Source organism: Arachis hypogaea, chromosome 19 (assembly GCF_003086295.3).
Source record: "Arachis hypogaea cultivar Tifrunner chromosome 19, arahy.Tifrunner.gnm2.J5K5, whole genome shotgun sequence".
NCBI lineage: Eukaryota > Viridiplantae > Streptophyta > Magnoliopsida > Fabales > Fabaceae > Arachis > Arachis hypogaea.
In genome coordinates, this window is record NC_092054.1 from 156027338 (window position 1) to 156039678 (window position 12341).

The 12341-nt window shown below is 34.9% G+C and overlaps 1 protein-coding gene across 2 annotated transcripts; it reads left to right on the forward strand.

The window, feature by feature from the left end:
* The first annotated feature begins 7151 nt into the window (after positions 1-7151).
* LOC112775610 (alpha,alpha-trehalose-phosphate synthase [UDP-forming] 5) lies at positions 7152-11810 on the forward strand. Of its 2 annotated transcripts, none has more exons than XM_025819360.3 (4): positions 7152-7726; positions 8309-10357; positions 10500-10773; positions 11139-11810. In XM_025819360.3, the coding sequence occupies exons 2-4, from the start codon at positions 8373-8375 to the stop codon at positions 11445-11447; spliced, it is 2568 nt and encodes an 855-aa protein (XP_025675145.1). In that variant the 5' UTR covers positions 7152-7726; positions 8309-8372; the 3' UTR covers positions 11448-11810. The 2 variants fall into 2 exon arrangements, with proteins under 2 accessions (XP_025675145.1, XP_025675146.1); XM_025819361.3 differs by having other exon boundaries at positions 7725-7973.
* Positions 11811-12341: the final 531 nt, after the last annotated feature.

Below are 12341 nucleotides of genomic sequence, written 5' to 3' on the forward strand. Positions count from 1 at the left end.
AATAAAGCTATGAGGAAGAACATGCCTTTCGCAAAACTTCACCCCCATCAAACCCAGCATCATCAATGCTAACGATGTTGGATTCTGAAGCCTTCCTCTTTTTAGAGGTCGGCTCCGAGAAAGGAGGAACTAGAGGAGTAAGAACTAAAGAAGGAGGTGGAAGAGGAGGAGACAGAGGAGGGATTACCGACTTGTTCTGAGAAGAGGATGTCCCTGAATCAGACCTAATCGAGGAGGGCGTATCCGACTTGTTACTCTCTTAAAGTTGTGTAGCTCGAGCACGGGCATTTCTCTTCGCTTCCTGGACCTTTTAGTACGCTTTAGACCCACTTTTCATTTTTTCTACAAAAAAAATGAAAAAACATCAATAGACAAGTTGGAAAAACATTTTAGTTGTCTATAAAATTATAAAAGGTGGCTACCTAGCTTGGTACGGACATAGCTCGGAGTTTCGAGAAGAAATTTTTTGGTGTCGAGGTTTGGAGCCCGTTCCCAAGCCTCTCGGAGGAACTCAACTACAGCCTTATCTATCTCGTCCAGATCTACTAAATTGTACTTCTCTACAGGGGCCGCTTCCGCCTAGTACAATTGAAAAAGGGGTTCATGGTTATCACTCAGAAAAAGGGGTGATGGCCCTCAATAGCTCAAACTTTAAAAAAGTAATTTTTGAAATCATGGAACGACTCGTCAAAAATAGAAAATACTTTCTGACCTTGAATAGCTCGAAAGGAGACCCACTGCTGTTTGCTTTGGGCACTTAAAGGCATTGTCAAATGAAAAAGATAGAAAAATACTTTCAAGGAGATCGAAAATCCGAGTTCATAGATGACAAGTTGGTAAATCTTAAGAAAATCCCATGAATTGGGATGGAGTTGGGAAGGATCCACTCTACAGTGGGGCAACACCTCTATCTCAAGGGCAGAAAAAGGAAATATAACTCCTAGGCGAGTGAACAAGTAGTCATACATAAAAATAAAGTGGGGTTCTGACTCGGTGACCCTCCCACAACAAACCTAATCCTCAGGGTCAGGGACTATTATTTCATATTTGGCCTCATCCTCAGCAGAGCTACAGATTTTGTTATGCTTACGAAGTTCATCCACAAAAACGCTATCAACTATCGGGTGAGAAGAAAGTACAGAGAAATTTACCTATTTCAACAAGTCTTCAGAAATCTGGGAAGACATTTTTGAAAAGAAAAAAGGGTGTACAAGAAGAGATACCTACATTCCACAAAGAAAAACAAACGACAACCAATTTTGAAACAAAAGACAGTTTTCTTAAAAAAATAAGAGCAACCCATGGCCACAAAGGTATAACCTTTTTAAGAAAAAACGAAGGTCCCTAATGCATACAGTACCAAAATAACAACAGCATATGAAAGTTACATAGAACCTCTCAACAAACACCTAGTCCAGCAAGCAGATATCACAATAACAGCAGGAACACTGTAAAAAGTGCAGTAGCAAGAAACTAACCTTTCTTTGAAATAGAATGAAGGGAAGATGGTCTTCAACAAAGGAGAAGCGAACGTCTTAATACGCCAAACATTGGGAAACGAGGGGGCTGGATGAAGACGAAGAAGGTGCGAAAAGAAAGAAAGAAAGTTTACAGAGGAAGACGAAAAAGAAGAAAGAGGGAAAGGGTCAAATTATTTATAAGAATACCAGGGGCAAAAGTGTAAAAAGCCCCACTCATTTAAAAGGTGCTCCGTTACCAACGTAATTGCTACCCACGTGTTAATGCGAAAAGCCAAAAGACGCGACGGTTGGCAGCCCGAAATCACATCGGTTTTCAATTCGAAATCACGTCGGTCTTCTGAGCTAACAAAAGACACCGACTTGAACATCTCCGACTTCAGCTATACTTGAACCCGACTTAATGTAAAGAGATCGGTTTCAAGTAGGGGCACTGTTCATACCCTAACCCAAGAACATAAGCCAGGCCCAATAAAGTCAAAAGGCCCAATTAAGAGAGTGGCCTCTACCGCACATCCGACCTTCTTAAGGAGGTCGGGTTCAACGTCAACAGGCAGTTTAAACTTATCACCATAAGTAACTGTCTCCCCGAATCTCTCACCTTCTTCTAGAAGAGAGATCTCAACAGTCCAAAGATGAAGGGACGGTTATCTCCCATCAAAAGTGGAGCTACTTCAACGGTGGTTATTGGCTCATTTTCTATAAATACCCTTACACATTCAGGTATCTTTAAGTCCCAATACACTTAAACCTGCTTAACCCCTTGCTAACTTAGGCATTAGAGTGTCTTGCAGGTACCACCCCCATCCTTTTCAGCACAAACTCAGATAGCAGCTCTCTAACATAGAACAAGTCGGAGATCAACCTCTTCGAATATTTGGGCCTCGTAAACAAGCCCAACCATCATCTGGTTTCAGATGACCCTCAGAACAATAATAAATATTAAAATATATACGAATAATATATATAAACTTTTACAAATGCATGATAATTGATTTTATTTGATAACTAAATAGATTTTACACATAACATTTTTAGTTATCGAAACCATGACTAGCCCATAATAAAATTTAAATACTCGAATAAAATTATTCTTAGAAGAAACAAAAATATTTATGGTTTCATCTAATAACAAGGTACTTGCGCTTGTTTGAGCGGTATTAAATCGATAAAAAAAAATTTTTTAATAAAAGAAGATATTTTTTTTATTTTTTAGTGTATTTGATAAATTTATAATAGTAAAAATAAAAGTGCTAAAAAAATAAAAAATATATTTTTTGAGAAGTTACAATTTACATCTTTTTAAAAGAAAAATTTCTTAAAAAAAAATGTTTTCACATAATAAATAAACAAAAAAGAACTTATATCTTATTTTACCTAAACAAAATTGATAAATAAAAAAATATTTTTATATAAAATATTCGAACATAAAATCACTTTTATTTTTATAATTTTTTTTAAATAAAATATATTTTTAAAAAATAACTCCAAATAAATCCTTAATATTTTATAAAATATTGATCTTAATCTCTCTTTAGAAGCCCTCCTTGGATTAAAAAACATTGGACATATAAAAAAAACTATTCAGTTGATATATCTATTATGCAAATGCACTTGTGCACTAATTGGATACATATTTAATTTCTCACTCACTCAACCAGCATCAGTGACAGTGAACCGTACTGTAGAAATAATGAACAACTATGTTTTTATACTATGCTTGGTTGATCATCTTATTATTATTATTATTATTATTATTATTATTATTATTGTTGTGAGTGGTTGCCTAGTTGGAGAATGATGTCAGGACAATAATTGGTGGGGCTGGGAGCCTGGGAGAGTTGATTTCCCACTTTTGCCCCTGCCACACCTATTGTTTCTTTCTTGATTATTATATTTATATACTATATATACACTCTACAGTTACATATCGTTTTCAAGGTGGACATAAGCCATGTAAACGCTAACTTTAAAGACTACTTGGGATCGTACACGTCATAACATTTTCAACTACATACGAATTTGATGCCATGTAAATTCTTCCACCGTTGAATCCTTGTCAATTGGAATGTATTGCATGCATGAGTCATATACATACAGTATAGCTCTTTTAATCTTTTTCAATGACCTTGGATTCAGTGACCCTATATATAGTAAAAGTAGTATCAAACAGTTATATATTGGAACTTGTATATATATGTTATTTTAATTTCTTCTAATTAAATTCTACTCATTTTAACGGAATTAAAGGAAAAGCATAGATAGAGAAAACGAAGTATCACCATGCATTTTTCTTTTTGAAGTGGACTGCATTGGTGTATATGATGCAAATTATGTCATCTCAACATTGTGGGGACTGGGGAGTTAGCTTAGTTAGTTTCATCACTTTCAATAATATAAATTCTTTGGTCACAACATATATCATATTGAATTGGTTTTGACTTGACAAAGAAAAAGGAAAATTAGCAATATAAATAGTTACTTTAATTTGTATATCATCATTAACTTAATATATATATATCTGTAGTAATAACTCTATATATAAATTCTTCTTTTTTATTTATTTTTTCTAAAAGAAAAAAAGTCAAGGAAGTATGCTATATGATATGAGATATTTAACACTCGAACTGGACTGGGCCTCACTAGTTTTGTCTTCACTCTATACATTTATTTTCTTGTTAATTAATTTGACTGTAACATAACCTGAAGTCTTACATGTATATTTATTAAGGCCAATTCTATGGTGTTTATTAGTTGGTGCTTAAATTTTGCCTAATTTTTCTTTGTAGTAAGTTTTGAATTTTTAAAAATTATTTATTTTTATATCTTTTAAATTAAATATTAATTTTTAACTCTTTTTAGTAAATAGGCACTATCTTTTAGGCACGGAAAAATCTAGGAGTCAGCAACTTTTATGTTTTTTGGCCAGCACTTAATTATCAAAATAAAATTGAGTGATCTCCTACCATTAGATGTAATCTCACACTATTAAAAACAGTATTGATGGCCAATTAATAATTACAAAACACTAAAATTGCTGGCTCCCTAGCATTCTTCTTTAGGCACCATAGCATTCACCATTATTAATTTTATAATAATGTTATTATAGCTATAATCTAGGTGGAATTGAACCAGTACAAATCAAAAGCAATGAAGGAAAATTACACAGCAATATTGATGGCCATAAATAACGAGTAGTGGGTGGAAACTGGAAAGTACATATAGAGTGATAGTAGTGGTAGAATATTTTCCCCTTACGTACGCTCCACTTTTTCTTGAAATTTTGCACCACTCTTTCTTGAAAGAACCTTTTTGTTTCTGCGTTCCTGAAAATCATTATGGTATATTCTTCAACGTTCTTCACACACTAATAATCAATTGGACAATAATAAGATCACAAAAATTTTAATTAAGCTCAAGAGTATGAACCTAAGAATAATAAGTTGAAAGTGAGAATGAGAAGGCTAATAAACTAATGAATATTAATATAGTGTCGCATCAATATCATGATGATTATGGTTAGCTAAGCTTCCAAATTGGGTGGACACATTCACTCAACGTCACAAAGCAATGCATATTTTAATTAATTTGAGAATAATAATCAATTAATCATGGCGTTGTTATATAACATTATTGCCCAAAAAAATCATTGAAAACTCTACTTATTTGAAGGTTCTCTCCTTCCAAACAAAAGTTAGTGCTGTGTGGCCCGTATGACTCCATAAACATCTCAATTACGTAATGCTATACCCAATACTTTGAGAGAATGGAACACGAAATGATTAAGGAAAGGAACAATCATCACAAGACTTGAATTTTTTTTTTTTTACTTGAACAATTTACACATTTTGAACGGTAGAGAGCGCAAGAGCCTAAAATTTATTTCACTCTACTTAATTAGGGTAAGCATCAACATAATGACATTAATTTTCCCAAAATAACCAACCATTTCACCTTTTTAAACTCCGGTCCAAGCATGCTAACAAGCTTTTTGTTTTTGTTTTCTAAATTTGTTTGACAAGCAAATTAAGATAAACTAATAAAACTAATTGATTAATTAATGACAATATTTAATAGTACACTATATAATTAAAAGTACATGTTTCAAAATTAGCGGCAACAAGCATGATATTTATGAGATAAGATCTACTAATCGTAACCCTCAAGTAGTTGGCATTGAAATCACAAACTTTCATTATCTTCTTAACTTTTTTTTATATTTATATATATAAAGTGTGTCTCACAATATTATACAAGTCATTGGATCTCACAATCAACTTTGTTTCATTGAAAAATAATAATTTAACATATATTTATTTAATTTGGTCGAAAATATAGTTTGAAGTAGTCTCCCGATCAAACTAGAGGCTGATAGTAAGAAGAGAATTTTCTTATTTAAAAGATTTGTGATACATTAGAAGTAAAGTACAACAAAATAATCTGCCTCAACAAGTTAGTTAATTTGTGTTACACAGTTACAGTTTCAGCATACTTATTTAATTTAATTTTTTGAAGAATTATTTTTTAGAACAATAAAATAAAAAATTAACAAATATGATAACAAAATTGATCCTATATTCACTAAAACTTACATTAATTAGATAGTTTCTTACAAACTAATGAAAGAATGGTATGTGATAGATAGTAAACTAGTAATACGGTGGATGCTATTTTGGGATATATATTTTGTTTTTGACACATGCAATTTTGGGATATTAATAGTTTAATACTAGTATAGTATTCTGGACATTTTTGAACATGTAACGGGGTAGATTGATTTAAAAATAAATAAATAAATAAATAAAACAAGTCAGTCAGAAAGAACACGTGAGTGCATAGGTACATTTTTTTTGGGGACTTTTCATAATCTCATGTCCAGCTAAAAGTGTTTTCCCGGGTTTTGAGCACAATTAACATTTGTATGAAATTTTAAATATAATTATTTATCATTAAAATACTATATAAATTCTACTATACAGATTGAAGTGGTATAAAGAAAGAAAATAAATTCTTTTTAGGAAAAGTCTAGGGATAGCAACTTTGTTAAATTCTTGCCAGCATATAACCAGCAAAAAAAAGTGAGTCATTGGATGAAATATTACACCAATCTCACACCATTAAAACCATCTTGATGGCTATTTGATAGCTACGTACAAATCATAAAAATTGCTGCCCCTAGTATTCCTCTTCTTTTTATAGTTATTTTTTATTATTTTATTACTATTCAAAATATAGGTCCTATCTTTTTTAATCTCTCTTTCATCCTATAAAAAGAAAAATATGTAAACTTACATCTTTACCATATAATTCACCATAAACTGTTTAACAGTAATAAACTAATAACTGTTTCAAATGTGTATTGCCGAATGGGAAGGAATAATTTTATTTTTCAAGATATATTGTAGGATATTTTCACATGGATCATATATGCAAATTCTTTATGTTGTTAATTTGTTATAACAAATTTAGATAATCTATTATCAATTATTTTATCAAAATTAGAATACAGTGCTTTATTCAGAAAATTCTTACAAATTTGACATTAATAAAACCACCACATTAATTAAATAACAAAAATAAAATCTAAGCGTGTGTAACGAGTTCATAAATATATCAACTTTAGTCAAGGTTAATAAATTTGATAAGTTGAGACTTTGTGAGAGTATATTTTGAGTTGACCCAAAAAAAGAAAAAAACTAGATATGAAATCTGTAAAAACAAGGGAATCTATGCAATGCTAGGAATAGAAAACTGAGATGGATGGTGGTGGATTACACGCGCTATTTAACTGTGAAACTTTGAGCCTTGAGGGGTATTAGTAATTATTTAAGGTGGAGTTAACTAGTGATTAAGGAAAACTAACCCTGGTTAAGGGATGTAGATTGTAGAGTGAGTGAGTGAGTGTACATATGAGTGAGTGTGTGCGCGTGAAAGGAAGAAAGAAAGAAGAGAAAGAGAATCAAGTTCTTTGTATAAAGACATCTAGTTTGTGTTGGTTCCAAAAGACGCATATAAATATCATTGAAATGAATATTAAAAAATAATGAAAAATGAATGAAGTTGGTGTTTCTGTGGAGAAAGAAAAGTGAAGGAAAAGGTATTCCCTACTTGACGCCATTGTTCTCTCACTCTCTCAAGGTTGCGGCCTTGTGTTGTGTGGTGTGACTCAGAAGACAAGAGAACAGAGAAAGGAATCTTTGGTGTCTGTCAATCTCATCTACCAACTTACTCCACCTTTCACTTTCTAGGTATGATTTTTGTTTTGTTTTGTTTTGTTTTTTGTTCACCTTGTGTGCTTCATTGCTGTTTTTCAAGAGCTGCTTCTCTGCTCATTCATTTCATTTGCTACTTCAGCTTCTTTTGAGCTTTTACCCCCAATCCTTGAAGATGGTTTAACTTTGCATTTGTATGTCTCTTGCTGTTTGAATCGATCCCCTTTTATGTGTTCAAAGTCATCTACTTGTCAGTGTTGCTACTTGCTACATGATTCTCTTGGTAGGTGGAAAACTCATTGTTGTAGTTGGTGTTTTTATCAGATTTAGCTCCTAGGTGAATTTTATCAGCAGATTCATATGCTCTACCTTGGGTTTTCTCAAATTGTTGTTATAGATAGGTTGTTTTTTCTGTTGAAATATAATTTGTCTACTAGGTACTTACTAATTGACTCACTTTCAAGCCACCTGAAACCTGAGGACTGAGGAGTGAAGAAATAAAGAAAACCCATTTTGTGATATTGATTTTGCTGGACTTTTGGTTAATTAGGGGGATATTATGATAGTTAAGATGTTTGCAGATTTCTGAAATTGCATCCTCCTTGTGGTTGTTTTCAGGATTGTGATAATCAATCTAGACCTGATTGTGCATCTTCCCCACTAAAGCTTGGTCATCAACGAAATGGTTTCAAGGTCATATTCTAATTTGTTAGAGCTTACTTCGTGTGACTCGCCGATTTTCAGCCGCGAAAAGAAAAGGCTTCCTCGAGTGGCAACTGTTGCCGGAGTGCTGTCTGAGCTAGACGACGAGGCAAGCAACAGTGCTGGTTCGGATGCTCCATCCTCAATCTCTCAAGATAGGATGATCATAGTAGGTAACCAGCTTCCATTAAAGGCACAAAGAAAAGACGATGGTACGTGGGACTTCACATGGGACGAGGACTCACTTCTTTTGCAGCTCAAAGATGGTCTTGGTGAAGATGTAGAAACTATTTATATTGGTTGTCTGAAGGAAGAAATCGAGCCGAGCGAGCAAGACGATGTTGCTCAGAACTTGCTTGACACATTCAAATGTGTTCCCACTTTCCTCCCTCCAGAGCTTTTTACCAAATTCTATCACGGATTTTGCAAACAGCATCTGTGGCCTTTGTTTCACTACATGCTTCCGCTCTCGCCTGATCTCGGTGGTCGATTTGATAGGTCCCTTTGGCAAGCTTATGTTTCTGTTAACAAGATATTTGCTGATAAAGTAATGGAAGTCATTAGCCCTGATGATGATTTTGTATGGGTTCATGATTACCATCTCATGGTTCTTCCAACATTTCTGAGAAAGAGGTTCAATAGGGCAAGGCTAGGATTCTTCCTTCACAGTCCATTCCCTTCTTCCGAGATATACCGAACCCTCCCAGTTAGGGATGAGCTTCTTAGAGCTCTTTTGAATTCTGACCTTATTGGATTTCATACTTTTGATTATGCGAGGCATTTCCTTTCTTGCTGCAGTAGAATGCTTGGCCTTTCCTATCAATCCAAGCGGGGCTACATTGGTCTCGAGTACTATGGAAGAACAGTAAGCATTAAGATTCTTCCTGTTGGGATTCACATAGGGCAGCTTCAGTCAGTCATGAATCTTCCTGAGACGGAAAACAAGGTTGAAGAGTTACAAAACAAGTTCAGAGGTCAAACTGTGATGCTTGGGGTTGACGACATGGATATCTTTAAAGGAATCAGCTTAAAACTCTTGGCTATGGAACAGTTGCTTTTACAACATCCTGACAAGAGGGGCAGGGTTGTTTTGGTCCAAATTGCAAACCCTGCAAGAGGCCGTGGGAAAGATGTACAGGAGGTCCAGAGTGAAACTTATGCCACAGTGAAAAGGATCAATAGTACATTCGGAAGGCCTGGATACACACCTGTAATATTGATCGATACGCCACTTCAGTTTTATGAGAGGATAGCTTATTATGTGATAGCTGAATGTTGTCTTGTTACAGCAGTGAGAGATGGTATGAACCTTATACCCTATGAATACATCATTTGTAGACAAGGAAGTGACAAGATAGATAAGATTCTAGGGACAAGCTCATTTACCCAAAAGAAGAGCATGCTGGTGGTGTCTGAGTTCATTGGCTGCTCCCCATCATTAAGTGGGGCAATTAGAGTGAATCCATGGAATATTGATGCTGTTGCTGAAGCAATGGATTCGGCACTTATCGTCCCAGAGTCCGAAAAACAGATGCGCCACGAGAAGCATTATAGGTATGTCAGTACTCATGATGTTGCATATTGGGCGCGGAGCTTCTTGCAGGATCTGGAAAGGGCATGTAGGGATCATCTGAGAAGGAGATGCTGGGGAATTGGCTTTGGTTTAGGATTTCGGGTTATTGCTTTGGATCCAAACTTTAGAAAGCTATCAGTGGAACATATTGTATCAGCTTATAAGAGGACCAAACACCGAGCCATTCTTTTGGATTATGATGGTACCATGATGCAGCCCGGTTCAATTAGTACAACACCTAGCACTGAGGCTGTTGCCATCTTGAACAGCTTGTGCAAGGACACCAAGAATTGTGTTTTCATTGTAAGTGGAAAGGAGAGAAAAACTCTTACTGACTGGTTTTCCTCTTGTGAAAGGCTTGGAGTTGCAGCAGAGCATGGTTATTTCGTGAGGTATGTCCTTTTTCTTTCTGCATGGTTATGGTGATTGCGGATTGAATTAATGACAAATATTGAAGAAGAATAAAATAAGGGCTTTTCCTAGGTGAACCTTGCTCAAATTGAATAGTTTATCTTTTTTTTTCTTTTTTTTCAGGACAAATCATAATGCAGACTGGGAAGAATGTGTTTCTGTGCCGGATTTCGACTGGAAGCAGATTGCCGAGCCAGTAATGCAGTTGTACACAGAAACAACTGATGGTTCTAACATAGAGACCAAAGAAACTGCTCTTGTTTGGAATTATGAGTTTGCAGACCGAGATTTCGGTTCATGCCAGGCTAAGGAGCTTCTGGATCATCTGGAAAGTGTTCTTGCCAATGAGCCTGTTTCTGTTAAAAGTAGTCCTCACATCGTGGAAGTCAAACCTCAGGTCAGTTGTAAAAGCTCCATGTTTCATATCACAATATTAGTAACATTTGGTCATATTATGTATGCATTTTATTGTTCTGGCTTCTTGGATAATGCTCTGTTATTGTTGTTACTCTTCTGGCTTGTGGCTTGTGAGCCGTTCAATGAGAGGAAAGACAAAAAACCTGCTTGTTCTATCATTTGTTATGTCTGTCATGGAGACATGATTCCCCATTCATTGCTAGTGCTATCATTTCTATGGTTTCTTTGCTTTAGAACTTAAAAAATGCAACATGTTCCAACTTCCAGCATTGAATCTTATTTTTATAGGCTGTGGTTCACCCTTTTGGGGTTGACTATATTTTTTATGTGCTGTTTATGGGACAGGGGGTGAGCAAGGGTATTGTTGCAGAACGCCTTCTCTTAACAATGCAACAAATGGGAGTGATCCCAGATTTTGTTCTATGCATTGGAGATGACAGGTCAGATGAGGACATGTTTGGTGTAATAATGAATGCAAGGGCATCCCTCTCTCCGGTCGCAGAGGTGTTTCCTTGCACCGTCGGTCAGAAGCCGAGCAAGGCCAAGTATTACTTGGAAGACACAAGTGAGATTCTGAGAATGTTGCAGGGGCTTGCCAATGCTTCAGAGCAGTCTGTTACAAGTTCTTCACAGCTTCCTCATGTAGCATCCTGATTTGTAGCACATATGTCATAGGCCCTAGTGTATTTGTCTATACCGAGATAGTGTGGTTCATATTTATTGATATCTATATATATATGATTTGCTGGCTGAATTGTCTTCATTTATTGAGATCCTAGTCTCTTCAGGTCGATCCTTGATAAATGTCAAGATTGTGGCAACTTCGATTATCTAGGTTGTTTTGCAAGTACATAACTTTTTTAGGAGTACGATGCAAGTAGATAATTTGTATTGTTTATGATTGTTTCTTATGTCAATTATTGGTTCCAGAGTGACCATTCTGGTGTATAATGTGATTCTTGATCAGGAACCAATGTTACCTTGTGAGAGTTTATCAAGTATACTTTTAGGCAGACATATCAGTGGATTAGTAGTGCTACTTGTATTTGCAAGCTCTTGAATATCTTTTTATTTTCTGATCCATTACCTAACTTGGCCCAATTATATCTATAAATCGAAATTTGAATAAAATAAATAAGACGTGACCTATTTAGAGAATTTCGACTAGAACGGAGTTAAATCAAAATAGATTGAGGGTGATTATCAAGGATTCAGATCTTCTAAATTTTGAATTTTACTTTAGAGGGTAAAATATGATCTCTCGCCATTTATTTCATAGATGGAACTAAGAAAAAATATGGGAGAAAAACTATTTAAGAGTGAGAGATCACACTTTATCTTCTAAAGTGAAAATTTAAAATTTAGAGAATTCAAATTCAGTTACTAAAATATCAAGAAAATATATCAACCACTAACACTTTATAAATACGAAACCCTAACTATGTAAAAGGTACCTCATTCAATCTGAATTGTATTGTACTTATCTCACTCTTTCTGATCCACCGCCACCATTCTTTGGAAACTGACTAGACAAACGCTTGCCACACA

Excerpts from the sequence above, each read along its gene's own strand:
- LOC112775610 (XM_025819360.3), top strand. The coding sequence starts at position 8,373 with ATGGTTTCAAGGTCATATTCTAATTTGTTAGAGCTTACTTCGTGTGAC. Across the intron at positions 10,358-10,499 it reads GAGCATGGTTATTTCGTGAG|GACAAATCATAATGCAGACT; the intron begins GTATGTCCTTTT and ends CTTTTTTTTCAG. Across the intron at positions 10,774-11,138 it reads TCGTGGAAGTCAAACCTCAG|GGGGTGAGCAAGGGTATTGT; the intron begins GTCAGTTGTAAA and ends TTTATGGGACAG.